The sequence below is a fragment of the Astatotilapia calliptera genome, chromosome 15 (assembly GCF_900246225.1).
Source record: "Astatotilapia calliptera chromosome 15, fAstCal1.2, whole genome shotgun sequence".
NCBI lineage: Eukaryota > Metazoa > Chordata > Actinopteri > Cichliformes > Cichlidae > Astatotilapia > Astatotilapia calliptera.
This window is the reverse complement of record NC_039316.1, coordinates 20,021,938-20,049,710: the sequence shown is the minus strand read 5'-3', so window position 1 is coordinate 20,049,710 and position 27,773 is coordinate 20,021,938. Positions and strand designations below refer to the sequence as shown.

General features: G+C 40.0%; 1 protein-coding gene across 3 annotated transcripts in view; it reads right to left on the bottom strand.

The window, feature by feature from the left end:
• The window catches only part of galnt14 (UDP-N-acetyl-alpha-D-galactosamine:polypeptide N-acetylgalactosaminyltransferase 14 (GalNAc-T14)), a 241,706-nt gene extending 219,962 nt beyond the window's left edge, over positions 1 to 21,744 (bottom strand). The window contains exon 1 of one of the 3 annotated variants that reach the window (XM_026142693.1): positions 21,319 to 21,744. In XM_026142693.1, coding sequence (XP_025998478.1) covers positions 21,319 to 21,480 — 162 coding nt within the window. In that variant the 5' untranslated portion in view covers positions 21,481 to 21,744. Of the gene's footprint in view, positions 1 to 20,033; positions 20,082 to 21,318 lie in introns of those variants that run through there. The other 2 variants (XM_026142694.1, XM_026142695.1) reach the window with 2 other exon arrangements.
• Between the last annotated feature and the right edge of the window lie 6,029 nt (positions 21,745 to 27,773).

Below are 27,773 nucleotides of genomic sequence, written 5' to 3'. Positions count from 1 at the left end.
GAGACTTGACAAGATTTTAAAGTCTCTTTTCAGTCTCTGCAGGTTACATGGCACGCTGGCTATGTAACAGAGAAATGCATGGAAATTGTGCTGTTTGCTGTGTGCAAGTCTTGACCCTCATTTCATTAGATTTAACTTCCAAGGAGCCAGACTATTGTATTTTTAAATGCTCTTTAACAACAGTTCTCATGGCTTTCTGAAGGTCTGCTTCTTGTTTTGTTTATTAATCCACTTAACCTACGAACTACGAATCATTAAATCATCAAAAGGCACATCATTCAATCAATAGAAAGGTTTTGTGTCAACACAAAACAGACACTTTGGCAAAGAAAAAGGAAAAGAAAAAGAAGCTCCTTTCAAATGCCCCCTTATTCATAACAGGTCACCACAGCATGTAGCTCCACGTTTGGCAGATTTTTACATCAAATGTCCGTACTACGGTGGCTGTGAAGTGCAAATCACATTTACAACATCAACAAAAAATTAACATTTCCGAAAACACTTTTACATAAAAAAAAAAAAACCAAATAAAAAAATTGACAACAAAATACCATTATAACTATAACATTATAACTATAACTAACTATAATAACTGCTTTTGTTTTCTCTGTTTTTGCTTTGTTTTTGTTTGTTTGGTTGGTTGCGGGGTGGGGGGGGGGGGTTGTGGTTGTTGTTGTTTTTTGGGGATTATGCTTGTTATGTGTATGGGTTGACTGGTTCTCTGCGGTGTTTTGTCTAGTGTGGACCTGGAAGGGGGAGAATTCGGGTTGGGGGGTTGGAGGGTATAATGGACATACCACTATTCTGAAATCAAGATTGACTTAGCTGTTGCTAACTTTGTATGTCATTGTTGAAATCAATAAAACAAAGTTGGAAGAACAAAATAACATTTAAGAAAACACTTTAACAAGTCTGCAACAAATTAACAAGTGGCTCTTGACGGAAAGGGATTGTCTGAAATACCAGAAGTGACTCAACGATTAGGCTTACTCTATATTTGTAGTACAAAAAAGTGATTTGTAGTCAGCTAAACGAGGGCTTTTCACAGAAGTACTGTTCAGTTAATGTTTGAAGAGATTTTACAAAAGAGTATGGGTGAGATAAGGATGTTCAGATTTTTAAATGTCACGGGGATTTTCTTAAGAAAATATCCAGGCCTTAAAACCGTCATGGTCCACACTCCAGCCCAGCAGGTGGCAGTAAAGCGTCTTTAAATTAGCGGCAGAAGAAGCAGCAGCAGCTAAACGCGGGATGTCAACAAACGTCTAGAACAGGGGCAATCTCAGGCTGTATCCCAATTCAGGGTCTGCAGCCTTAAAGGCCTCATTTTAAGGCCGATTACGTCACCGCGACGCGACGAAGGCTGTCCCAATTCGAAGGCTGCTCGAAATGCGGCCCTCAAATGCGTCCTTCATTTCCCACGGTGTAGACTTCGTGGCCCAACATATCCCAGAATGCATAGCGCGGCTTTGGGTGTGGATAATTTTGCCGAAATGGCGGATGAGGGGCGCCCGAAGAGTAAACTTTAAGTACTGAATATTATGTCACTTATTTATGTGCAAATGTTTAATAACGAAGAACATTAAAACATTACTGTTGGCCACATGTCGGCAAAGTTATGAAACATTAGTGACGTTTGTACTAACTTGGTTTTAAAGCCTTTACTTTAAAATATACGCCGTTCAATAGCTGAGCTTAATCTTACAGAGAGTGATCAAAGCTCATGTAGAAACAAACAAACAAATGAATAAAAGATTTTCTCCTTCATTTCTGTCAAACAAAGCTGTATGACACGTTTCCAGCTGTTAGTATCATGGTTGCTAGGCAACCTGGGCAGCGCAACGGAGGCTAGACCGTCCCATTTCACAAGCCTCGCACTTCCAGCATTAGCGGTCTTTAAGTACGTGGCCCTTGAGGATCGTTGAGGCTGCGTACTTTAAGGCTGCAGACCCTGAATTGGGATACAGCCTCAGTCAACGAGGGCCGGTGTCCCTGCAGGTTTTAGATCCAACACAGCTGATTTAAATGGCTAAATTACCTCCTCAATGGTTGTATCCCAATTCAGGGTCTGCAGCCTTAAAGTACGCAGCCTCAACGGTCCTCAAGGGCCACGTACTTAAAGACCGCTAATGCTAGAAGTGCGAGGCTTGTGAAATGGGACGGTCTAGCCTCCGTGCCTAGCAACCATGATACTAACAGCTGGAAACTTTTCATACAGCTTTGTTTGACAGAAATGAAGGAGAAAATCCTTTGTTCACTTGTTTGTTTGTTTCTACATGAGCTTTGATCACTCTCTGTAAGATTAAGCTCAGCTATTGAACAGCGTATATTTTAAAGTAAAGGCTTTAAAACCAAGTTAGTACAAACGTCACTAATGTCACGTAACTTTGCCGACATGTGGCCAACAGTAATGTTTTAATGTTCTTCATTATTAAACATTTGCACATAAATAAGTGACATAATATTCAGTACTTAAAGTTTACTCTTTGGGCGCTCCTCATCCGCCGTTTTTTTTTTTTCGGCAAAATTATCCACACCAATCCACACCCACCGCCGCGCTATGCATTCTGGGATATGTTGGGCCACGAAGTCTACACCGCCACGTCCTTAAAATTCAGGGAAATGAAGGACGCATTTGAGGGCCGCATTTCGAGCAGCCTTCGAATTGGAACAGTCTTCGTCGCGTCGCTGCGACGTAATCGGCCTTAAAATGCAGCTGCAGACCCTGAATTGGGATACAGCCAACATGTCCTGAAGTTCTCCAGAGGCCTGGTAACGAACTAATCATGTGATTCAGGTGTGTTGACCCAAGGTGAGATCTAAAACCTGCAGGGACACCGGCCCTCGTGGACTGAGATTGCCCACCCCTGGTCTAGAAACTAACTCCTCACAGCACTTCGTTAGATTTATTACCCTGACGGTGCTCGCTGCACTACATAGATAAATGGAAAATGTTCTGCCCGTTTTGGGCGTTAGCTTCAGCCTCTTCACTGCTTTATGTGCTTCCTGTGGACGGTCTCTGGGGCTTTTGCGGGATACAGACCAGGATCAGACACCCTACAGTACTGCATTCAATATTTCAATGAAGGTCACTTCATTGGTGTTCATCAGGTGTTATCGTGGACACGATGTTAAGTTTGCATGGTGTAAAGATGAGTTTAAGGAGTCTTAAAAGTAAACTCAATAATGCTGGACTTTACCGAAGAAAACATTTTCACTCCAGAACAACGATCATTAACGCAATCAGAGCAGAGCTTCAAGGACCTGGGCGCACAAAAAGGAGTGAAGAGGCTGAAGCTAACGCGAGGCTCTGTTATGGCCTGTTGCTGTATTTCAAGCAGTGGTGTTGAAGGTTTTGTCAAATCCATCATACAACACAATCTGAGGAAACTGATTGGCAACAGCTTCATTTTTCACCATGACAGTGATCCCGAACACAGCGAAAAACTATCAGTCTTCCCCAGAGCCCAGACCTCAACATTATTGAAGCAGTGTGGGATCATCTGAGAGAAACTAAAAGGCTGCCATCCATCCAAAGAAGAGCTTTAACTCTACCTGAAGACTACCTAAAGAAATTACAAACTGTTTTGCCTTATATACTGTATTCCCATGTATGTTTGCACATATGTTTTACTCCAGCCCATTTCCCAGAAAAATATAAAGAAATGACAGATGGCTCAAGACTTTTGCACAGCACTGTAACTTTGAGCTTTAAAAAGTTGTGTCATGCAGCAATATCTTAAATCTACATTCTTTCGAGAGGCCAGCCTGCAGCAACTCAGATTTTTACACAACAGGAAAACCACCCAACTTTTTGCTTGATTTATGATCTCAGAAGAAAAATTCACAACGCATGTATTTTGGTCTCAAATACTAATTTACAATTTCCCCCCAGTACAACATATTCAGTCTACTAAGAGTAACATCGATGAACTAGAAGAATGATTTAGTCTACAGCTACCTGACAATGGAGCCAACCCTCACTTATTGCATCTCATTTCAAAAGAACAAGACGGCAACAGCCAAAGTGATCAAGCTGAGGCTTCAATGGAGGACTTCACAAACCAGTCAGTAAGCAGTTTTCACAGCACTCAGTTTCTGTTGTAGAGTTACAGAAATAATAATAATATTCCAGCTCAATCAACATTTATTCCACGGTAAAACTGTGCTGTGTCCACACAGCACTGTACATCATCACACATACACCAGACATGATCGCTGTAACTTTGCAAACATGAGCATCGTGAAAGGCTGTCCTCTGCTAGGTGGCTTCTTGCATGAAATACTATGGCTCACCGCACAATGCTGTGTAAGTACTGATACTAGCTTGTGCTCGCACAGAGGCAGTGACAGGAGAAGCCGACTGTAACTGGCACTGAGTGGAGAAATGACACATTGAGCACAAATGACTGGTGACAGTGAAAACAGCTTGTACTCTGTCTGCTTTAAACCAGTTAATTTGCTCCCTGTCGGCTCACTGTTGTTCTCATTGTTTGTGTGTGCAAGTGTGCGTGTGTGTCGGCTCTTTCTGCGGATCCATTTGTCTCTCTTTACCTCACATCCTCTCAATATATCCCATTTTTTGTCTTTTCTTATTTTTTCCTTCTCATTTTTCTTCTCATTTCTCATCACGCTTTCCTTTTGTGCCATCTTTCTTATTCTTCATCAGCTTTTCTATTCTCTCTCATATTGTGATTTTGCGACTTTTCTGTCAATGCTGCTGTTTGGCTCTTCGTTTTTTGTAGCCTTCTTTGTTCTCACTCTCTTTGACTCTTAGTTTTTGACTTTCCTCTTTCGTTTGTATCCCCTCCTCTCCCTCACTCTCCCTCTCTGTTATCTTTCTCCCCCACTCTCTTTATCCTCATTTTACCCTCCGCTCTCTATAAACTAGATTGATGGCTCAATCTTACATGCATCAAGGTGAGAATTACAATTTTTGCACCAACGCACACACACATATACACTCACAGAAATGGCAGTAGACAATTACTGCCCTATTCACACACACACTCTCTCCCTTTGCCTCCCTCCCACACACACACACCTTTTTTCACTCAGGCTAATTTGACATTCACAAAATAAGCTGGTTGCTGGCAGGAGTCAAGTTTAACACAGGATATCAGAGGATATAGTACTGTGCAAAAGTCATGAACCATCCTTCATTTCTTTATATTTTTTAGGAAAAAAGCTTGAAAGTCAATAGTTAGTATGGCCATCTTTGTTTTTCAGCACAGCCTGAACTCTCCTAGACGAGCTTTCTTGTAATTTCTTTAAGCGTTCACTGGAAATCATTCTCCAGGGTTCTTGAAGGACATCCAAAGCTCTTCTTTGGATGTTTCTGTCTTTTGTTCAATTCCCTGTTGAGATGATCCAACACTACTTAAGTAATGCTGAGGTCTGGGCTCTGGGGAGGCCAATCCATGACCAAAAGAAAAAACGCACAACAAAAAACTATCGAGGTATGCTTTTACTGCACTGGCAGTGCTGCTTGGCATCATTATCAGGCTGAAAAAACAAAGCCATTGCCAATCTGTTACATTCCACAAAGCAACAAGTTGGCAATAAAAATGGGCTAAAATACAACCCTAAACAGAGATAGAGCCTTTACTTTGTTTTAAACATGGCTGTAGACACTCATTGTTGTACCTCTATCCTGACTTCCTCCATACATACTGAGGATTTGAACCAAAATTTCATAATTGGATTAATTACTCCATAATACCTGTTGCCACTGATTTTCCAGATACAATCCTGTTTAATCTGGCACACCTCAGTTAGCGTAATATCAAGGTATAATGTGGTACTGCAGTAACCCATGAAGGCATGAAGGGTTTTGACTTGCCTATGTTGTGTACTGCTTTTTCTGGCCTAAAAACATGTTACACGTAGTGTTCATTTAACAATACAGAGGTGTCTGCCTGCCTCCTGATCAGTGCAACACTAGCTATTCAGAAAAGGTTAGGAGCTGCAGGCCAGGCTAAAAACACAAAACCACAGACTGAAAATAAAACAGGGACATAGTGTGAAAAGTACAGCTGATGTGGAAGTGCTTTAAACCACAATTCTTTCTCATGGCTAGAATGGATCAACACCTCTGAATGAGGAAAAAAAATGTCTACATGAAAATATATGGAAAAGTTATAGTTGCACTTCTTTAATATATAACCTCATTAAACATTTAGTGTTTAAGTATGTACATGCATCCTTGTGTGCCCTGAAGAGGTGTTCTTAAATGTTTCTTTCTGCAAATATTTTATTTCCCTTGCACTGTGTAACAGCTGCTGTCCAGTCAGTGCAGGTGACTGTTACTGTCTTGATCATGAATGATCAGTTCTCAAGCTGCTGCAGGTTCTAATTACAATTACCACTAAGGTCACAGTGGTATAAGGAGGATCATCTTTGGTGCCAGGCCAAGAAAGTGGAGGTAGGTTACATCCAACCCCAGGATGAAGTTGTCTTCAGGAAAGACAGCAACATTTGTAGAATAGAAACCAACACTATGCCAAAATACACTTTACAGCAAAACTTTAAAACAGCAAAACCAAGAACAACCAATACCAATCGGATTTCTATGCAAGCATAATGGTTTCTGAAGCATCTGTTCAAGTACTCTGTTCAAAATGTTGATCGTGGCATAACCGTGGACTGAGCCATATATTAAGCTCTGCTGTCATGAAACTTTAGAAACTTTAAGAAGTTGTCAGATCTGATTCATGATTCTTTCCACACAGGTTTTAAATCCATGTGATTATTAAGTTTAGCACCATGTTGTCCTTCAGATCTACAGTCTTATATTAAAATAACAACCTGAAGGTGTTACCAACAGGGCTACCAAGTAGCAAAAATTCCTTCTAGGTTTTTTGTTTAACATCATATTTAATTCAAGTTTTAAAATTTGAAACTTTTTCAGTCAGAATTTATTCAAAACCCTTTTGCCATACATACACAACTTGTTTATCTTGATTATTAAGACATCATGTTCTTTCAACATCTGTGTGAATCTTGTTCTCTAATCCCCATATTCAAACAAGAAATCAAGAGCCTGATTTATATATTACATTAAAAAGTCAAGTCATTGTGGAAAGCGACAGTAACCAAATTAGTTAAATCCATGGCAACATCTTTTTCAGAAACACACACACACACAAAACCGTAACCCTAACACACACAAAGGCGTCTGTTGTGTAGCGTGACAAAGTGGTGCATGTCTTATCAGTGACAGTTAATTTCCATTGCACACAGATACACACAGACACAACCCAAGTATGTGTAGCACAAGTGAAGAGACACACTCGCAAAGCGGAACCCAAACTGACGCCTACATGACCATCATATGAATTATAAATGAAATGTCGGTACATGTAAAGTTATGATTTACTGACACTGTCCTGCTGAGCCTACATGATGACATAATCAAACCTTCGAGCCTTTCCCAGCCTCTGTTTATCTGTATGTTTGTGTGTGTAAGAGAAACACAGACACACACACATACAGAGTACATGGATAATTTTGCAGTCAAAGATGCTTGATTATACCGCATCCCCATCTAAAAAAAAAAAAAATCCAATGTATGCTGATTCTTGCTTTTTTCCCTTTTTTTTTGAAGCTTCTGAATCATTTACCATTTATAACGTAGGAAGGAATTAGGAGGGAAAAATGCTAAACGCCTTTTCTTGTGCTGTTGAGAGAAACATGCTTCTCATTTCAGGAATTGTATGGTGATGGCAAATTCCCTTTCTTTGTATAACATCTGATCAAATGCTAATTTAGCTGAAAGCTGCTGTCCAATAACCTCTGAAGTGAAGACTATGTAGTCAGTGAAAAATTGTAAGTAAAAAAAACAAACATTAGTTGAAGCTGTCAGATACATGTATATGAGTAAAATGTGCATTCGTTGGAAATGTAATTAGGTAAAGAACAGTTTCTGAGAGACATTTATTCAAAACATCACACCAATAGAAATTTAAATCAACACTTTATGATGTGAAGAATATGTATATACAGTAAAGGGTGAAGTTCTATATTGGAAAAAGGCCCTCCATATTGACTCTTTACCCCTTGAAATCATACTAGGAATATCCCTTAAAGCTCTTTTCTGAACTGAGCAGTTTCTGTCATATTTAAGGCCTGCTGGGTTTGCATCAGAAGTTACTGAGGGTTACCTCTGCCTACGCAACTACCCTTGGAAAAACCCGGAAACTATGCACATCTTTATCGTAATATCCTGTGGTGTCAAAAACACGTAATTAAGGGTACAGGGGAGGTCATCAGATGTCATTTTTGTGGGTGAGAGAGATAAAGGGTTGAAATTAGGGCCACATGGCTTAAATACTGCACATTGCATTTGTTACATATGAATGCTTATGTAACAATATTTCTTTGTACCATTTCTGCTAAACAAGTAAAGAAGTTGCAATTCTCGCTGGGAGAAAAAAAACACTTTTCAAAGCAAAAAGCTAAAATGTCAAAATTTGAAATGAAAATTAACTTCTGAAGGTTCTGAGAATTATTGGGGGGAACATAGAAACTGCACCAAATAACGAAATTTTAGTTAAATATGATTAAATAAACAATATTCTGTTGTTGATATTCACAAAAAAATGAAATAACAGATGGATTCCCCCCCCCAACTTCAGTTAATCCAAATCACAAATGCAAATGAATTCTTTCCAGAGTTTCGATACCACTGCTTTTCTACCTTTGCAATGCTCCACTTTCACTAAAAACACATATGGCCTTCAGTGACCAAGCCTCACAGGTAAGTCAATATTCCCCACAGCTGCTGTACTGTAAAGACTTTCACAGCAACATTTCCGTCTGTTTTGTTTGAGATCTCAGATTTTTTTAAACCTACATTTGCTTTGATATGAAACAGATAGAATAGAATATGAATCAGTATACTAAACACAAAGCAGAAACATGGGAACTGATTTACACCAAACCACCACATGTCCAGTCTGACTGCTTGGCACATTAGCGTTCTGACATGGATCTCTGCTGGGTGATGTCTGCAAATATTTAGCTTCACATTTCTCATTATGATACAGACATGGGAAAACTGAGAAACATGGCCAAAATATAATCATATTTTATAATAATTATTGTAAAAAAATAACACTAAGTCTATGTTATGACAATATAACACTATGAAATGTCAGGGAAAAAACATGTTAGGAAACCTCTGAACCTACTCAAAGACATGACAAATTTCCATTAACATATGGTTTAAAAGCTTAAACTGGTGCCCTTTTATCCCTACCATCAATACCAGTCAAAAATAAACACTTAACTGGTTGATTGTTTGGCATTTCTCCAAACCAACATCATGAAAATCGCAAAGCTGCGACATAACTTTAGTGATATATCAGCCGCTGTAGCTGTTGAACCTCAGCTAGGTTCATTTCCACAGTGGTAAGTGTGTTTCACAAATGAGTCCTCCAGTGCCAGAGGCCAGTCTAGTTAGCCAACCTGTGGGCCCTGCTGAACTGAGTGCTTCATATAAAACATTATTATTATTATTCCCTCCCTGGGAGCTGGTTATAGCCGCTCTGAAAACTCATTTCCCTCTCCTCTTGTCCATGTGAATGCCTCCTGATAGGGAGAGGGAAGGAGAAAGGAACAATAACTGCATTTCATATGACAGGGAAATGAATAATTTCAACTGTGCGTGTGCATGCAGTTTATGTATGTGTGCTCTTGTGTTATTTAGTGTAGTGTACAGTATTGTGTGTAAGTGTGCCTTGTGCCATTGTGGCGCGATTGGGCGTTGTGATACACACGACGAGCACAGTGACTGGAGCATCGATCTTGTTTTCTCGAGAAAGAAAAGAGAGAAACTGAGACAGAAGTCAAATTGTAAGAGAGATTTCCACAAAAAACATTGCAATAAGCTAATAAATTGATGACTGTTTTAAAAATGATGCTACACTCAACAAAAATATAAACGCAACACCTTTGTTACTGCTCCCATTCCCCATGGGATGGACGTAGAGACCTAAAATTCATTCCAGATACACAATATAACCATCCCTCCCAAACAGTGGTCACAAATCAGTCCAAATGTGTGGTAGTGGGCACATCTGCTATATTGAGATAATCCATCCCACCTCGCAGGTGTGCCACATCAGGATGCTGATCTGACATCATGAGTAGTGCACAGGTGTACCTCAGACTGCCCACAACAAAAGGCCACCCTGGAATGTGCAGTTTTTTGCGCTATTGGGGGTCTGGGGACCCAGAACCGGTCAGTATCTGGTGTGACCACCATTTGCCTCATGCAGTGCAACACATCGTCGCATGGAGTCTATCAGATTGTCAATTGTGGCCTGTGGAATGTTGGTCCACTCCACTTCAATGGCTGTGCGAGGTTGTTGGATATTCGTGGGAACTGGTACACGCTGTCGTATACGCCGGTCAAGCACATCCCGAACATGCTCAATGGGTGACATGTCCGGTGAGTATGCTGGCCATGCAAGAACTGGGACATTCTCAGCTGCCATCTGCCCTGAACAATGTGAACCATGATTCATCCATGAAGCGCACACCTCTCCAACGTGCCAGACGCCATCGAATGTGAGCATTTGCCCACACAAGTCTGCTACGGCGACGAGCTGGAGTCAGGTCAAGACCCCGATGAGGACGACGGGCATGCAGTTGAGCGTCCCTCAGACGGTTTCTGACAGTTTGTGCAGAAATTGTTTGGTTGTGCAAACCAATTGTTCCAGCAGCTGTCTGGGTGGCGATCTTGGAGGTGAACCTGCTGGATGTGGAGGTCCTGGGCTGGTGTGGTTACACGAGGTCTGCAGTTGTGAGGCCGGTTGGATGTGCTGCCATATTCTCTGAAACGCCTGTGGAGACGGCTTATGGTTGAGAAATGAACATTCAATGCACGGGCGACAGATCTGGTTGACATTCCTGCTGTCAGCATGCCAATTGCACGCTCCCTCATTGCTTGTGGCATCTGTGGAATTTTGCTGTGAGACATAACTGCACATTCCAGGGTGGCCTTTTGTTGTGGGCAGTCTGAGGTACACCTGTGCACTACTCATGATGTCAGATCAGCATCCTGATGTGGCACACCTGTGAGGTGGGATGGATTATCTCAATATAGCAGATGTGCCCACTACCACACATTTGGACTGATTTGTGACCACTGTTTGGGAGGGATGGTTATATTGTGTATCTGGAATGAATTTTAGGTCTCTACGTCCATCCCATGGGGAATGGGAGAATGGGAGCAGTAACAAAGGTGTTGCGTTTATATTTTTGTTGAGTGTATGAAGAAGAATATTGTGAAAATGTATATTGTATTTTAAGTTTTTCTACATGCATAGAGCACTACAGTGTGTAGCATCAACCATTAATCCATTAATTAAGGTGTTTTTTTCCTTTATTTATTTATTTTTTAATTTTAAAAAAGGGCTACTATTGGCTTTGGGATTAGTGCAAAAAACAAAACAAGGGAACTTGAAGCAGCAGGGTTAATACTCTCACAGCACTCTGTCACTCTATATACTGAACTAAGCAATCTTGCATTCGAGTTGTGTGATTGGTTGAACCATGAGTTAGGGACAAAAGAAAAAAATCACAATATGCACTAATACTGAGTTCTTTCATCACTGCATCAGTCGGTTTTGATGTTTGCAGATGACACTGATCTGCATTGAACGTCAGGAGCAGGTGGAATAAAGCCTGGAGAGGTGGAGGTATGCTCTGGAGAGAAGAGCAGCAAAAGTCAATAGAAGCCACACAGAATACATGTGTGCAAAAAAGGAGGCAGCTGTAAGACGCAAGGAGTGGAGGTAGTGCAGGTGACGTTTTAATAAGGAACAGACAAGCACTGGAGAGGTGAAGGAGAGTCCAGGGAGGGTGGAGTGGGTGGAGACAAGTATTGGGAGTGATTTGTGAGAGAAGGATAGAGGTAGAAGTGAAAGGGAGGGTTTACAAGATGGTAAGATTAGAAATAAGCATTTTTTTTAATGGAACAACTGAAGAATAACAACACACATTAGACTGGATGAGACCAACCAGATGTTGGCAGGACAGGAGTGGAAGGGCGTAGTTGGTTTGGCCCCTGTTCAAAAGTAACAGCAGAATATCCTTAAAAATTGGTCACTACTAAGGTGGGTGCACATGGTGATTCTTAACTTTTAATCAGTCTAATGCTTCAGACAATCACACCATCTTTTCGTCACTTGATCAATATAATGTCAATCAATCATGTAAAAACAGACTACGCTGTATGGAACTTCTGCCATCAGAGTTCAGCGAAGACAAATTTGCACAATAAGGGCAAAGCTGGCAAAAACGATTCAATGGCCACCTCAACAATTTAATAAAACCTTTTCTTCAATCATTTGCTAACATGTATATTTTTTTAAACAAAACAGTGCATTAGCAGTGGTGCTTTTGTAAAGTGTCAGGAAGTACCAGCGCTAACTCTGTTAGACACAGTGCCATTGTGTTCATCATTTAAAGAGAGAATCCTCTGTGAAATAATGAATTCAATGAATAATGTACTACATACAGAAATAATTTCTGTCTGGTCCAGATCTGATCAACATCTTGCCCTGAGACGCTTGACATTCCTCCACCAGAGAGAGAGAATGAGAGACGCACACAGTGAGGCAGTGTCCTTCAGTATTCAAAGAACCAACAGATTGTTTCCTCTCATGTTTGGATTTCTGAAGGCAGAAATTCCATAAAGACCCCCTGCCAACCTGCCCGAGGACACGGCACACTCCAACCATGCTGCTTCAAAGGCTCTCCAAAAGCTCTCTCAGTGTGTATGTGTGTGTCCATGTGTGGGATCCCGCAAGAAATACCAGTTTTCTTGTGCGTGCATATAGATGAGGGTGTGATTCTGCATATAAGCATTTCTCTGTGTGTGCACAGAGTACAGGAGTATCCTTCCTTGTACAGGAAGTAGTCATGCTAGGTAAACAGGAGTGCAGGCTAATCCAGTGAGGAGTGGGAATTCTGCATTAGCATTTGAATAGTACTCAGCAGCACGAGCATTGCTGACAAAAGACACATCCTCTGTCCTGGCATACACTCACACACAAATGCTTGACATGTACTAAAAAAATTAATGTTTTTTAGCAGCCACAGACAAGTAGCTTAAAGGTTCCTTCTGATTAAAAAATGGCAACCTGCTGATTGTTTTCAAATGTTGGAGGTGTGTAAATGTTACCTGCCTACCATTTACACACCTCTGCAAAGACACACCTTTAATCAACCGTGTCAATAATATACCGTAATTGTCGGGCTATAAGCCGCTACTTTTTGCACAAGCTTTGAACCCTGCGGCTTTTAGTCAGGTGTGGCTTTTCTATGGATTGTCCGTGATTTTTGTCATATCGTAAGACGATTTGTTTTGTTTGTTCCGCTGTTGTACGGCACTACGTTGCCTGGCGGAAGGGCACGTGATCAGACACACAGTATCGGGGTTCAAGAGTGGTATGTTGGTCACGTGTCCATCCGCCAGGCAACATAGTGCTGTACAAGTAGCGCGAAAAACAAACTTCAAATTAACGCTACGCGTTCAGCGGGAGTCGTGGATGACGAGCGGCGATAAACTTGCGAAAAGCAAGTTATGCTCAACTCCACCATTGGATTCTGACAGCGTGGAAAAGTGTGAAAACATCCATGATCAAGGGCTGGACTGCTGCATTATGGAGAGGAGGACACCGCCACGGCCCTTCAGAGGGTGTTCGACTCTGACACTGACAACGAGGATTTCTTTGGTTTTGCAAGTGACAACGAATGAAAGAAGCTGAGAATGGATGACGTAGCCATCCTGAGCCTGTTCGTATCCGACACTGGAGGAGAGGACTTTGGTGGTTTTAGTGCGCAGGAAGAAGAGAAAGATGGTGGTGAATGACTTGACTTTTCTTCTTGTTAAAGCCGTGTCACTGCACCTGAGCCTAAAAGGTAGTCTGAATCTATTTTTCTGGTGTGCTGTAGATTATTGTTATGTACTACATTTGTTACTCATTTATGAAGCACAGTACAAATTTCGTACTTGTAATTACCGCTACTTGTACACAGAGATGGGCGTAATCTGATTACTTTTTCGAGTAACGAGTAAAGTAAGGGATTACTATTGCAAAAATGGTAATTAGATTACCGTTACTTTCCCGTAGGAACGCTGCGTTACTGCGTTACTAAAACCGTGATTTTTTGCGAGAATGTCTCACGACAGTGACGTAAGCGAGTGCGCCGTTAGTGACAACAGCTGTGTGCAGATCAACAATGGATAATATATCGAGTGCGGGAGAGAGTATGAGCGTGCAGCGTTTAAAGCGTGGAAGTACTGACCTTACTTTGAGTTTGATTCCATAAAAAGTGACAAAAACATTAGCGTCCGTTGTGCGTGGGAAGAAAACTTCTTTTTAAAGCGAAAAAATCCCTAAACTTCCAAGCAAGTACCGAGTGCGCAACGACGTAATGGGAGACTCACAGAGAAAGTCGCGGATTCTTCAAGTGTTTTACTTGCATCTATTTGAAAGAGTGAGTGTAAACACAAAAAATATTTTATTTTATGTGCTGGAATGTGCAGAAAATAGGTTTAAATGTTAAACTAATTTATTCAACTCAGAGAATGTTGCATATAATTAAATTTTTGCTTGATGCATAAAGTTAAAAGATTAAAACTGATAAAACAAGTAAAAAAAAAAGAGATTTTTCCATTTGATTACATTTTGTATGATGGATTATGTAGAAAAAGTAGAATTGGGCTGAAAGATCTATCGCTTTATCACCTCTTCAGGTTGTAAATCATGTTTTTAAAAAGTAACTAAGTAATTAATTACTTTTGAAAATAAGTAATCAGTAAAGTAACAGGATTACTTTTTTGGGGAAGTAATCAGTAATTAGTTACTGATTACTTTTTTCAAGTAACTTGACCAACACTGCTTGTACATATACCTAAAAAGTTATGCAAATATGTACCCATAACTTGTTTTTCAAAATATTAATAAAAGGGGTGTGTCTCCAAACAGCCATCTCTTTCCTGACAATTCCCTTTGTGCATATTCTCTTACATATGATGAGTCAACATTGAAACACCTGCGGCTTTTGGTCAGGTGCGGCTAATGTATGTAAAAAACAGGATTTTCCCCTGATTTTAGCTTGTGCAGCTAATATTCAGGTGCGCTTTGTAGTCCGGGAAATACGGTACTTACAGTGTAATTAGGTCAACAACAAGGATAGGACCCTATGTAAGCGGTACATGATTGCATGCATGTTTCATTACCACAGGAACATACATGTTTGTTTAGAAATCTTGCTTGTTCAATTTCCGAAGTGCAACTAGGATTAAGATTTTTTTCATAAACAGAAAGGATAAAGTTCCAGAAGTGTGACGTATTGTCCACCTCCTATGGCCTTTCAAGAATTCGTGAGATTAGCTTGCATTTATACAGCACGAACCTTGTTTTTTTTGTGTCGTAATTCCTGCCCCACAAACATTCCTGCTTCTGCAGTGGAATTCGCGATAAACCAGAAACGATCAGGGTGGAGTTTGTAGTTCTGAATGCCAAACACACGCCTTGAGACTGCATTCATTCACACAAAAACAAGCACTGTTTGCCAACATTGAAACAGCTACAAGCAAATTTAGACTAATTCAAACGAGTGTAAAAAAGAACAAAAATAAAGGAAAATTATTATATTAACTAAGCATTCGGTCAACAACAACAAAAAAGATGTGCAAAGACTTAGATGGCAATAAGTCAAACATAAAGCTACAGTCACAAAAAAGAGAGAAACAGTGATTGGAGACCACGCCACAACCAAAATTACTGCGATCATGTGTAATAAACTAAAAATCTCACTGCATTTGAAATGTTTGCTTTGAAGTTGGGCTCCAGGTCTGTGATGACTTGCAGACAGTTACTGTCTGCAATAAGGTGGAGTCAGACTGCCATCAGTCTCAGGCTGGATGGGAACGAATTGTCAATTAAATGCCATCTCTTTGTTGCAATATAACAATTATTTGTGATATGTCATCAGTAATGACAAATCTGTTGCCAAACCCAGAAATTCATAATAACTACTTACATTTAGAGTCTATAGCCAGAGCTCAGAGATTAGAAATTGTTGTACTTTTCAGCAAAGACTAAGTGAGATTGATTGGAACATGTTGGCAATCTGTATTAATGAATCAGCAGTTATTTGCAAACCTTTGCCAGTCTGTCTGAGAATGATTGCAGGCAGTTCTAGTTGGACCGTGAATATCTGAAGACAAGTTGCCTTCCATTGTATTACCTGTGCAATTATGTTGCAAACAAAATTAGTCACCATGAGGTTTATAAGTAATTATATTCTCAATGTCTGTGCAACCAACATATCGCTGCAATTACTTAAATTCAGTCACTAAATGTGAAGAAGTATTCAATGTAATCACTGAGTACTCACCAACTGTTCCCAGTTGTGAGGAGGTGACTCTCTTATTTTTATTCTAATGTGACAGCAAACGTGCACACACTCATTTCTCAGTCACACAGTCTGCACAGTCAAATTTCACATGCACATTGACAGCTTGCATGAACTCAGGGGTGTGGATGTGGATAGACAAGATCATTTTGCATGCACAAACAGAAAGAATATTTTAAGTTTAATGGGACAGCTAGCAGAGTGTATCATCAAATATTGCACAAAAGGATTTTACACTGAATTAGGAATTTAAAACTAAGAAGTTTCTGTTGAGCAAAATTCCTCAGACAAGTTTCCTGTTTTTTTATAGATACATTTGGTTTGATTCCAAATGTTTTTCTCTCTAATTAAGACTGTATCACTTCTCTAGCGCTCCTGTTTAAACTTGCATTTGGAGAATACACCACGGCACTAGAAAGAGCCAAATATATTCTTCTTTTCTTATGATACAAGCAGACTGTGTGCATGGTAATGATGATACCAGGCAAATCTGTACCTACAGATTTACACTGGGTGTGAAAAACTGTAGGATTAAGTTGGCAAGTCTGTATCTGGCTGGGTATTAGCCGAGGTGCATTTCAGCATGTGTGTCCTGACTTGAAAATGATACATTCATTTTTACACACACACACACACACACACACACACACACACACACACACACACACACACACACACACACACACACACACACACACACACACACTGTTCTGCTGAATGAACAGCGATTCTCTCATTAGCTTGTAGGCTCACAGCTTACCGAACAAGTCCACACAAGACAAGACAAGACACTCTTTTTTTCCTCTTCTTTTGATAGGCTAAAGTGGTTGCAGCTGTTTCTATCCCTCCAACTGAAGTAGTTTAATTACATTTCAGATTTCAGATTTGAGGCATTTAGCTGAGAATCTTATCCAGGTCAACATACAATGAGAGCAACAGCAGATTAAGCTTCATTGCATGAATTATCAGCAGTTTGAAAACACCTCCCTATTCACACAAAATTAAGGCACGCCTCAAAATTAAGACGATTCATATTGTTCCCGACTTTACATTATTGTTAATGAGGGGGCATTTACAATAATGTAACGTTCTACATAAATTATTGTCAAAAATTACAATTGCTTTGGAAGTCAGCTGCTTAAGGGTTTCTCTTGTTCAGCATAATCACGTTGATCATCACTGAGTTAGCTTAACTCATCTCTGCCAGGCCGTCCTTCTTCATGAGCTAGTTGTGCACAAACACATGATTTGCCACTTCAGTCACTCCAACTCTGAAGGTCAATGCAGAGGCACATCACCTGACCATCATCACCCATCTGCCCAGCTGTTCCCCAGGTGTCCCTAGATAGTCCATCCATCATCTCACAGGGTGAGACAGTTTGTCTTTCAAATCTGACAGCAGTCGGCTTATACTTTCATCCTCTATATGGTGCAATGTAACACAGTTTTTGGGTATACACACACATTGTGACTGACATACGACTCTGTATTCTTAAAATAAAAAAAGTCTAATCCACACACCATCTGTGCAAACTTTATTTACAGCGTACTTCAGCTGAACCAAATCCACCTACAAGAGCAAAAGAAGGAAAGGGCTGCTGTAACTGTATCTCCAGTATATGCATTTTAAACCCCTTCGAAGCACAGCCAAATGCAACGTAATAACAGTTTGTTTTTTAACAGCAGCAGCTTCACTCTTATTGCTTGTGTGCAAAGGTTTCATAAGCATGCTACTTAATAACACGTCTCCAACATATTTACAGTTTAGACTGAAAAGTCTCAAATATGTTTCTTGTAGGTGTCTCGCATAATTTCGTTTTTTTAATCCTACTGCTAGGGCAGGGGAGGAAACAAGCCACCGCACCGCTGAGACATCCAAGGAGTATTATGCTCCCCTCTCAACAGGTAAGAAAATCACATTAGCACACTACATCAGAATTCTTTAACAGATAGCGAGGCGGCGGTCTCCTTCGATGGATATACAATAAAGCGCCTGTAACCCACTTCTTGCTGTCTCATGTGGCGATTTTTGTAGAACATAACATAGAGGATGAAATTTACAGCTGAGATTTCAATCAGCGCTATAAAACTGTGGACTCTATATATGTAGTGCGCTATATATCAAATGGACATTTGAACACATCTCTAGTATCTTATAAGAGATGAGTTTCCCAGATCATCTGATGAACCACTCCAACTTTTTAAGCCCCAAGGAGTGAGATATACATACTTTGCTCCAAATTGTATACTCTGACTTCAGTGCACACCCTTTGCTAGCACTGTGGTTTTGCTTTCCTGATCTTTTTAGTATTCTATCAAACAAATGTTGAAATCTACAGTCACGGTAGAGTGACAAGGTGAGTAAGACTGTCACGAATGATGACTTATCTTCCTGCTTTTGATTCAGTCTGCGAACCTTTCTGCCCACGCAGACAGAGCATGCTACTCTATAATAGTCAATACGTGCACACAGTCAAGCACACGCACCTGCTGTTCAAACCTCCTGTTTAAGAAGGGCACCCAATCAAAATAAAGTTGGATTAAAGGGAGAAAGATGGAGTTAAAACAGCTCTTTTTCAGACAGAGAATACCTACAGCTGTAGGCCTCCATTGAAAAGCTGGTTGCAGGTTTCAGAGAAGCCTAAAGCTTGATTTATCCTACGTCGTAACTTTCATAGTAACTGGAAACTCCTTTTATTCCTACACAACAACTTTCCACAGTATTCGAGTTATTGCGTTGTGCTTCAACCCGCATTATGTTTCTTGGGAGGTGCACACCAGGTAGAAGGTTGCAGTGTAGGGTTAAAATAGGGTTCCGGTTATGGCATAAGTTACGACATAGAGCTGACGTGTAAGTCTATTCTGTATATATAGGATGATGTGAAGAATGGAATTCCTGTGAAGCAGCTTTTACACTAGCTCTAAATTCACTGCACTGTAACAGATCACACATACACTCACAAAAATAAACGCACACTGCAGGTGGTCTAACTGCAACGTGGGTTTCTGCTGTGTACTCAGAACTTTCTGAAAGCCTTCATTCAGTGCTTAGTGTGCACTTTAGCAACAAGCAAACATTAACAAGGGCCTCGGGGAGGTCAGAGGTCTGTACGCTGGTGTTGAAGAACAAATAATGTGATTCGAGTACATGCATATTAATTTCAGAAAAGCACAAAGAACACAACAGCTTATGAGAGATCTTTCCTACTTCATATGCAGAATTTATTTTTTGTATTTTTTGCAGTTTCTATAAACACATGTTCCTTTGACACAGACTGCTGAGTCCCAGCGTGTGGTGGAGATGCTGAATATGTAGCAGTCCTCACACAGAAATGCCCTGCACATACACGCTGGAGTGGTACTTCCATCTAAAAATCTTGCATCTTGGATCCTTATTCATTAGATTTATTCAGGTAAAGTACATTGAAGCGGATGCATTTTACCTGTTGTGCCTCACAACAAAACAAATTCCTGACCCAGAACACTCTTTACAAAGGTCAGCTACAATTTATCTTAAGCATAGATAATCTTTTCTTGATAAATTCATACAGTATCCCTGCTAATTATGTGGTTTATACCATGTATGACAATCTCACCATATTCTTACGGACATTCGGTCGATCGGGGCTCAAGAGTTGGCAGTTCGTCTTGTAATCGGAAGGTTGCCGGTTCGAGCCCCGGCTCCGACAGTCTCGGTCGTTGTGTCCTTGGGCAAGACACTTCACCCATTGCCTACTGATGGTGGTCAGAGGGCCCGGTGGCGCCAGTGTCCGGCAGCCTCGTCTCTGTCAGTGCGCCCCAGGGTGGCTGTGGCTACAATGTAGCTGCCATCACCAGTGTGTGAATTTGTGTGTGAATGGGTGGATGACTGAATGTCCTGTAAAGCGCTTTGGGGTCCATAGGGACTAAGTAAAGCGCTATACAAATACAGGCCATTTACCATTCAGTTGGGCTGTTACACAATTCCTACATGGTGTGCATGTGTGCGCTGGCAGCTCTGTTTAACAAGGTAAGAGAGACAGGATCAATACGTTTATACCCCCAGCTACAGTGAACATGTTGCGGGTCTTTTGCATAACAGACGTCCTGCAGTGAACACAGGGCATGGGTATCAAGCTGGGTCGAAAATGAACCCAATTATCTTCAAAGGAACCACTGCAATCTGATAACTGAATTAAACAATGATAAGAGCTCTGATAGTGGATACTGAGCGTGCAACACTTCATTAAAAAAAGGAATGAAATTTAAAATGACAAACTGAGTATTACCTCACAATTTACTGAGTTGCTCTGATAGGAATACTGTAGGATTAGAAAACTGATTTTTCACTGATAATAAATCTACTGAAAAATAAAAGTTTTTAACTTGCAACACAGAAGACAACATTTAGTTTACTCTGGGAGTCAAGTCAAGAAAAGCAATCAGAAGAAAGTTGGGATCTTTGGTGGCATTTGCTCTCATCTCACCTTTGAGATGTTTTAGTCTTGTTTTTAGTCCACTGCATGGCCAAAGTATTTTACAGGTCAAGAATTCACCAATACATTAAGAGAAAGTGCAACGATTGAAAGAGCTCATTAGTGATGTTTAGGTCCACCGGAGGTAATTACAAAGAGTAAACACTTTCCCCCCATCATTAAACTTCACTAGACTTTTTTTTCTGACAATTTGGTTGCTTTACTTAAGATTAATGTCAAAAAGGACTTTCTCATATTGGAGCAATTCTTTACAACTTTTTTTTCCGTTTCCATGTCTGTTTCAGAAACTCCTTCACTCGGGATTTGGGTTCATGATGCTGCTAAAACTAGTGCGACTGCCCCGAGCTCCGCAGACGTCCCGCTTAAGTCCGCCACGCGTACACAGCAGGTCATATTTTTACTTCACCTGGTTGTAGGTTGTCTCTCCTGCTACTCCGCCTCCCCCTGCTACCGCTCCTGGACTGAGCTCCGGCAACCTCCTCCGGCTCAACACCAGCAGGTAAACCAGCGCTCCCAGCCACACCAGCACCGCCACGGCCACCGCCAGCCTCCGACAGAGTCGCTTCATTTTCCGGTCAGGAGGAACCGGCGGCGCCCGCAGCCCGGCTGCTGTCAGAAGTCCATTTCACAGAAGCGAGAAAAGAAGTGAAAGAAGCGGACTCGGAGCCAGCCTCCACTCACTGACACGGCAGCAGCGTGCCTGGTCCCGCTCACTGTAAAGCACCGACTACACGCTCGCTCGCCCTCACTCTCGCTCCTTCAACTCACAGAAGCGCGAGCGCTTCTCTGACACGCCTGACAGCCGTAAGCGCGTGCGCTGGTGTGCGCGAGCATGTTATTGTGTGTGTGTGTGTGTGTGTGTGTGTGTGTGTGTGTGTGTGTGTGTGTGTGTGTGTGTGTGTGTGTGTTTCGCTGAGGGAGTCCTGGACCCTCCTGAAGGTTTGACTGGGAGAGCATGGAGCTCCACCTGGCGACACCCGCAACTACTCCACTAAGGAGGAGCCCGAAACAAAATAACAAGGAGGAAGAAGAGAGAAGAAAACTGAGAGAAAACAAAGGGAGAATGATCAGTTAGGTCAGCATGACAGGCATTGACTGGGGAAAGATGTAGGCATGCATTTACTTGTTTCCTTGCTCTGATAGATTATTGTTTATCTGTTGCATACTTTTGGATTTTGCAGTTTCTGCTCAGCCAAGTTATCCAAGTTTGAGTTTATCGATAATAACCAATGTGGAAAACTGGCAGATTATCATAAATTAAAATAAGTTAGTTGCAGTTTCTGAAAAGTGTGAAGAATAGGAAACTAATATGAAGTACTGCTTAAAGGTACTTTTTGTAATTAACCTTGACAGAATGTAATTAAAACCTTCACCATCAGGGGGCAGAGTCTTACCACGTTTATGAAGCTGCTTTCAACTAATCCCAAATGCCTGATTTAGACTTCTTCAGTTAATCTTTTTAGAGTCTGACATGTAACTTATGTAAGTGGCCGACATTGTTGCTAGAATTTATACTTGCGTTATACGGTCATTTCCGTGTGTTTGTGCCCCGGTGTTTTGTATGTGGTACCAGCTGATAGAAAAATAAAATGTTGGCGTGGTTGGATTTTATCGGGTGTATACATATTTGTCCCTCAAGTTTTTCTACTTTGTTGTACATTCCCCCAAATCTATTCCATTACTGATTATTTCTCCTTATACTGCGGTGACAATTGTTATTCTCGCAATGATTCAAAAACTGGAGGGACTTTTTTTTTTGCTTGTTAGGTAAAATGTGTAAACCATTACACTAAAATTTCCCAAACTGGCAACAAGGATATGAGGAAGTGGCATGAGGACTGATGCATTCATCAAAATGAGAATCCTTCCCTCTGACCAATGCCAATTAAATATGACGTTCAACAACACAGCATCACACATTGTTTATGAATGTTTTTGTTATAGTCCAACTACTGCTGTGTTTTATGATCTCAGAAGTTATGGCCACTTTTAATTAAATTCATTACATGCTGTAATGTTGTAAGACGTCATGCCTATTTTTAATAGCACCCTGAAACAGTGAAGGTAAGTGCAGTAAGTTTGATGAACTTAAATAAAAGAAACAACCTATGAGTAAAAAAAGACAAGTTCTTTAAAGAGCCCTTCTCCCACCAAGGTCTATGCGTCCTTTATACACTGAACGTAAAAATACTTCTGCAAAGAATCTATCTGTCCATCCTTGATGATAATGCCTCTAGCAAGCCTCCTCTGTCATCCGGGACAGAGGAGGCTTGCCATTATTTTCGATATCCTTCAAACATGAAGCGGTGAGATTGGTTTACAAATCACAGATAGGAGGATGAAGGACAAAAGAGACAAGGGTCACTGACAGGAGGACGTTTCAGTTATGAAATGAGAAAAGTTCTTAGTTTAGTTTCCATAGACAGTACAAAGGCTAGAATTTGTCACTTTGACCTTTATCTAATGTTTAGTGATGTCTTGTTATGAAGCCTTGAATTCAGTATTTTCACAGCAGGAGACTTGGTATTTTGAAACAAGAGAGATGGACTGTGAAACTGAGAACACCACACACCCTGAATAATCATCCATTCTGACTCTAATGATGACCATAATTCATAGACTGAACTTTATGTTTTATTCATTCTGACCTGAAACTGGTGATTGAGCCAGTACATTCATTATGAAAGTGTTTACTGCAGTGAGCAAAGCAGACAAGAGACATTTTAGACTTGTATACAGCTGGGAGTCCTTCTGGAACCAGTGGCATCTCCCCCTGCTGGTTATTAGAAAGAATGCAGGTTTGGATCACTTCCATGGTGGCTTCACTTATTTATACTTTCTGTATTAGCTGTCCATTGCTGTCACAAGAAGCAGGAAAATTGTTTATTTGATCTGGAATGGATATGGGACAGTGAAGGTACTGGGTTTGGCTCCGAATGCTCTATTGACTCACCCCACCCTCTTTTGGTAGAAATTGATATTACACAAAAGTACGACCTGGCCCAAGTTCAACTTCAGCTAATATTTCTTAAATGTCATAGATGACACAAATGATTACATACAGGTTTTGAATATAAGTCAATATAGTTTTTAACTTTTTTAACACAGGAATTTACAATAAGTACATTTTAAATGAATCACTGAATAATATAAATGATAAATATTCAATAAATATCCATGCAAGGGCTCTGTTAGTCATTAAGATAGATTTTTTAATATATATATAATCCAGGCCTACTGGGTTATCACATCTCCTTGTCCTGAGTAGTTTTCTATCCATAAAATTAGTGTAGTAAAAATATTTTATTATTGCATTACTGCTATATTTAACCATGCTGTGTCCCACTTCAGCAGTGAGTGTGCAGTATGCAGAATTGGTAATAAAATAAAAGCTACCAAATGTATGGGAGCAACAAAAGAGGACAAAGGGATAGAGGAGAGGAGAAAGTGCAACAGAGTGGGAGAAAACGTGGGAAAATACAAAGGAAGAAGCAAAGAACAAGAACAGTAAAAGAAAATGAGAACAAGTGGAAAAAGCTGAAATAGGAGTGATGAGACTGGAAGAACATGAGGAGGGAGGAAGCAAGATTGTATTTTTCCTGTTTTCAGACAAGTTGACAAGAATAAAACTGTCAGTTATTCCACATATCAGTTCAATAAATTATCAGGAACACTACTGAGCACTTAAATCCATCCTATATTTATCAATAAAACATGTGGCACAAAAATAAAACTGTTCCTTCTTATGAGATATGAACCTGAGGGAGAAAAAGATTTTTACTGTCTTGGTGCACCATCTAGTGTCTGTGCTGGGTAACGATCTGTGTATGTCTGTGAGTGAATCCAGGTTGAGGATGAATTCATATGGTCATTGACCTCAGTTTCTATTTTCAAAACGGTGGAGTAGTTCCTCTGTGTTGCAAAAGTCAGTTTTCAATGAAACCAAAATCCAGCACTTGATCAGCGCTGACCAACTTGAATGTATGAACCAACTTGACCAACTTGAATATGAATATATATATATATATATATATATACATAAATATATATATATACATACATACATACATACATACACAAACAGGTGCCATTCATACAGGTAACGAGTGGGGGACAGAAAAGCTTCTTACAGAAGACGTTACAGGTCTGTGAGAGCCAGAGATTTTCCTTGTTTGAGGTGACCAAATACTTATTTTCCACCCTGATTTACGAATAAATTCTTTACAAATCCTACCATGTGGATTCATGGATTTTTTTTTTTTCACATTCTGTCTCTCACAGTTGAAGTGTACCTCTGGTGCAAATTACTGACCTCTGTCATTTTAGGTGGGGGAACTTGCACAATCGGTGGCTGACTAAATACTTTTTTGCCCCACTGTGTGTGTGTGTGTGTGTGTGTGTGTGTATATATATATATATATATATATACACATACATACATATATATATACATACACACACACACACACATTCTTCTCCTTGGTCTTCGTCCTTCTTGGGTTTCTGCTACCTGAGGTATTCAGTCGGTTGTGGCCATCTTCCTGATGTACTCATGGATGTTAGACCAGGGTTGGGCAACTCCAGGCCTCGAGGGCCGGTGTCCTGCAGGTTTTAGATATCCCCTTGGGTCAACACACCTGAATCATATGTTTGTTACCAGGCCTCTGGAGAACTGTAGGACATTTTGAGGAGGTAATTTAACCATTTGAATCAGCTATGTTGGATCAAGGACACATCTGAAACCTGTAGGACACCGGGACTCGAGGGTAGGAGTTGCCCACCCGTCCTAGACAGTGGTTCTGACACTCCATTTCGCTTGGAGTACTGTCTCAGGGTGAAACCCTCCACACATGGTCAGGAGCTTCCTCGTCTTGATGTCAGTGGCTTCCATCTCCTCCTTTGGCCAGCTTATTATCCCAGCAGTGTAGGTGTTGATTACCTGGATCTTGCACTTCCCATTCAGCTGACTACTCAAGACTTGCCTGACCCTCTACAGGTATTTTGTGGTTGGGGCTTTCCTCTTTGTGGTTCCCATTCTGGTAGTGTGAGATATAGATTTTTTTTAAAAAATATTTTTTTAAAATCAAAACAGGGTAAGTGTTTGTAATTTATTACCAAGTTAAAACTGAATTTTTGATTCTTAATTTGGATTCTGATATCAGTGGTGATTTATGTGGAGAAAAATAATTACCAACATATAGTGATCCAACAATAAAAGACACATCACATCCTCTAATCCAGTTTATTTTCCTCGGCAGAAAATGGAACACGATAAAATTAAAATGAGAAGATAGGACAGAATTATGTTCCTGCGTTTTTATACATTTAACTAAATATGTCACTCTATGCTAGGGTGTAAGTAACTCAAACTGATATAAGGTTAAATAAATTTTTTCCTTTAAAAGGTACAGAAAGATAATTTGATTTTTCCATTTCTCATTAGCACTCGAAGAAAAAAAAAAAACAACAAAACAAAACAAAAACAAAAAAAACTTTTTCAAAAGTAAAATAAGAATCAGCCAACAAACCCTTCATCCTTCACTGTTCTCACTGGAGAAGACAGCAGGAGTGGGGAGTGATGAGGGACAGAACAAACCGTGACTTGTGAGGATTAGCATAGTTAAGTGGTTTTTCTAAAGGCTTTCAACCCAAATCAACTTTTATGGAGTTATTTTGCAAAAGACGACACCTTCTAATTTTCCTGCCATTCAGAGAGACCTGCTGCTATTTCTCCAAATTGAAAAACTGAAACGGTCACGTCATCATCACACGTGTGATAAAGCTGCAGATTATTATTATTTATTTTTTTTTTTTAAATGGAGATTCTGAATTTGTTTTAAATCAACCACAACGTCTTTATTTTGTTGCACTCACACCTCGAGCTTAAAAAAAAAAAAAAAAAAAAAAAAAAAAAAAGGATGAAAAACGTCAACTTCTGCAGCATCACAAACTAAACATTGATTTTGGTAGAACAATCCTTTTAGATAAGGAGGAAGAAACATTTAACTGAACAATATGCACAGCACAAAGTCCAAGCAGTCAGACTGAGTAGGCTGATTAGGAGTAGGATTGGAAGCAATGACAAAAAAGAAAAACGTATGAGGAAAGGGGAAAACCACTCAATTTCAGAATTCGCATGATATTTCTGCAGCCAAAACATTCATTAGACACTAGAGTCAGTTTGAATCTGTGGTAAGAAAACAAACAAACAATGCCACAAGCAGTGTATTCAGTTCTTAAAGTCTTACAATTGGCTACTTTGACAAAAAGACAAACAGAGTTTTCAAAACCATCCAACATTTGCCCTTTTTTACTTTAGAAGTTTTATTTGATGTTTTAGGTGGACATTTATCACAGATTTAAACTAAATAATCTCGCTCTCTGAAATGATGTTCTGGATGACAATCAGTATTAAAAAAAATAAAAATAGTAAGGAAATAATATTTTAAGAATTATATTCCAAAGAGACATCTCAAAGCTGAAAATAAATCCCCAATTTATCCTACCTACAAAAAAACAAAAACAAAAAAAAAAACAAAACCACAAAATAAAAAGGTAGTAATATAAATACTCAGTGGGAAGCTATGGAGACTCAGTTATAGTTCAGATATTTGTTTTTCTAAATTAATATATGGCATTTTGGTGAAGAACTCTTCATTTGAATACAAAAATTCAGTCGTCTTCCCCTTTATGTATCAAGAACAACAGTACCACTCAGTAAATTGAAAAATGGGAGGGAGAAGGGAGAAGAGGGACTGCTACACAGAGGATTTATCTGAGTGTCTCTTGTCCATTTAGTGTGTTTGTCTATTTTATTTATTTATTTATTTATTTATTTGTATTTTTCCTTTTTGCCAACAG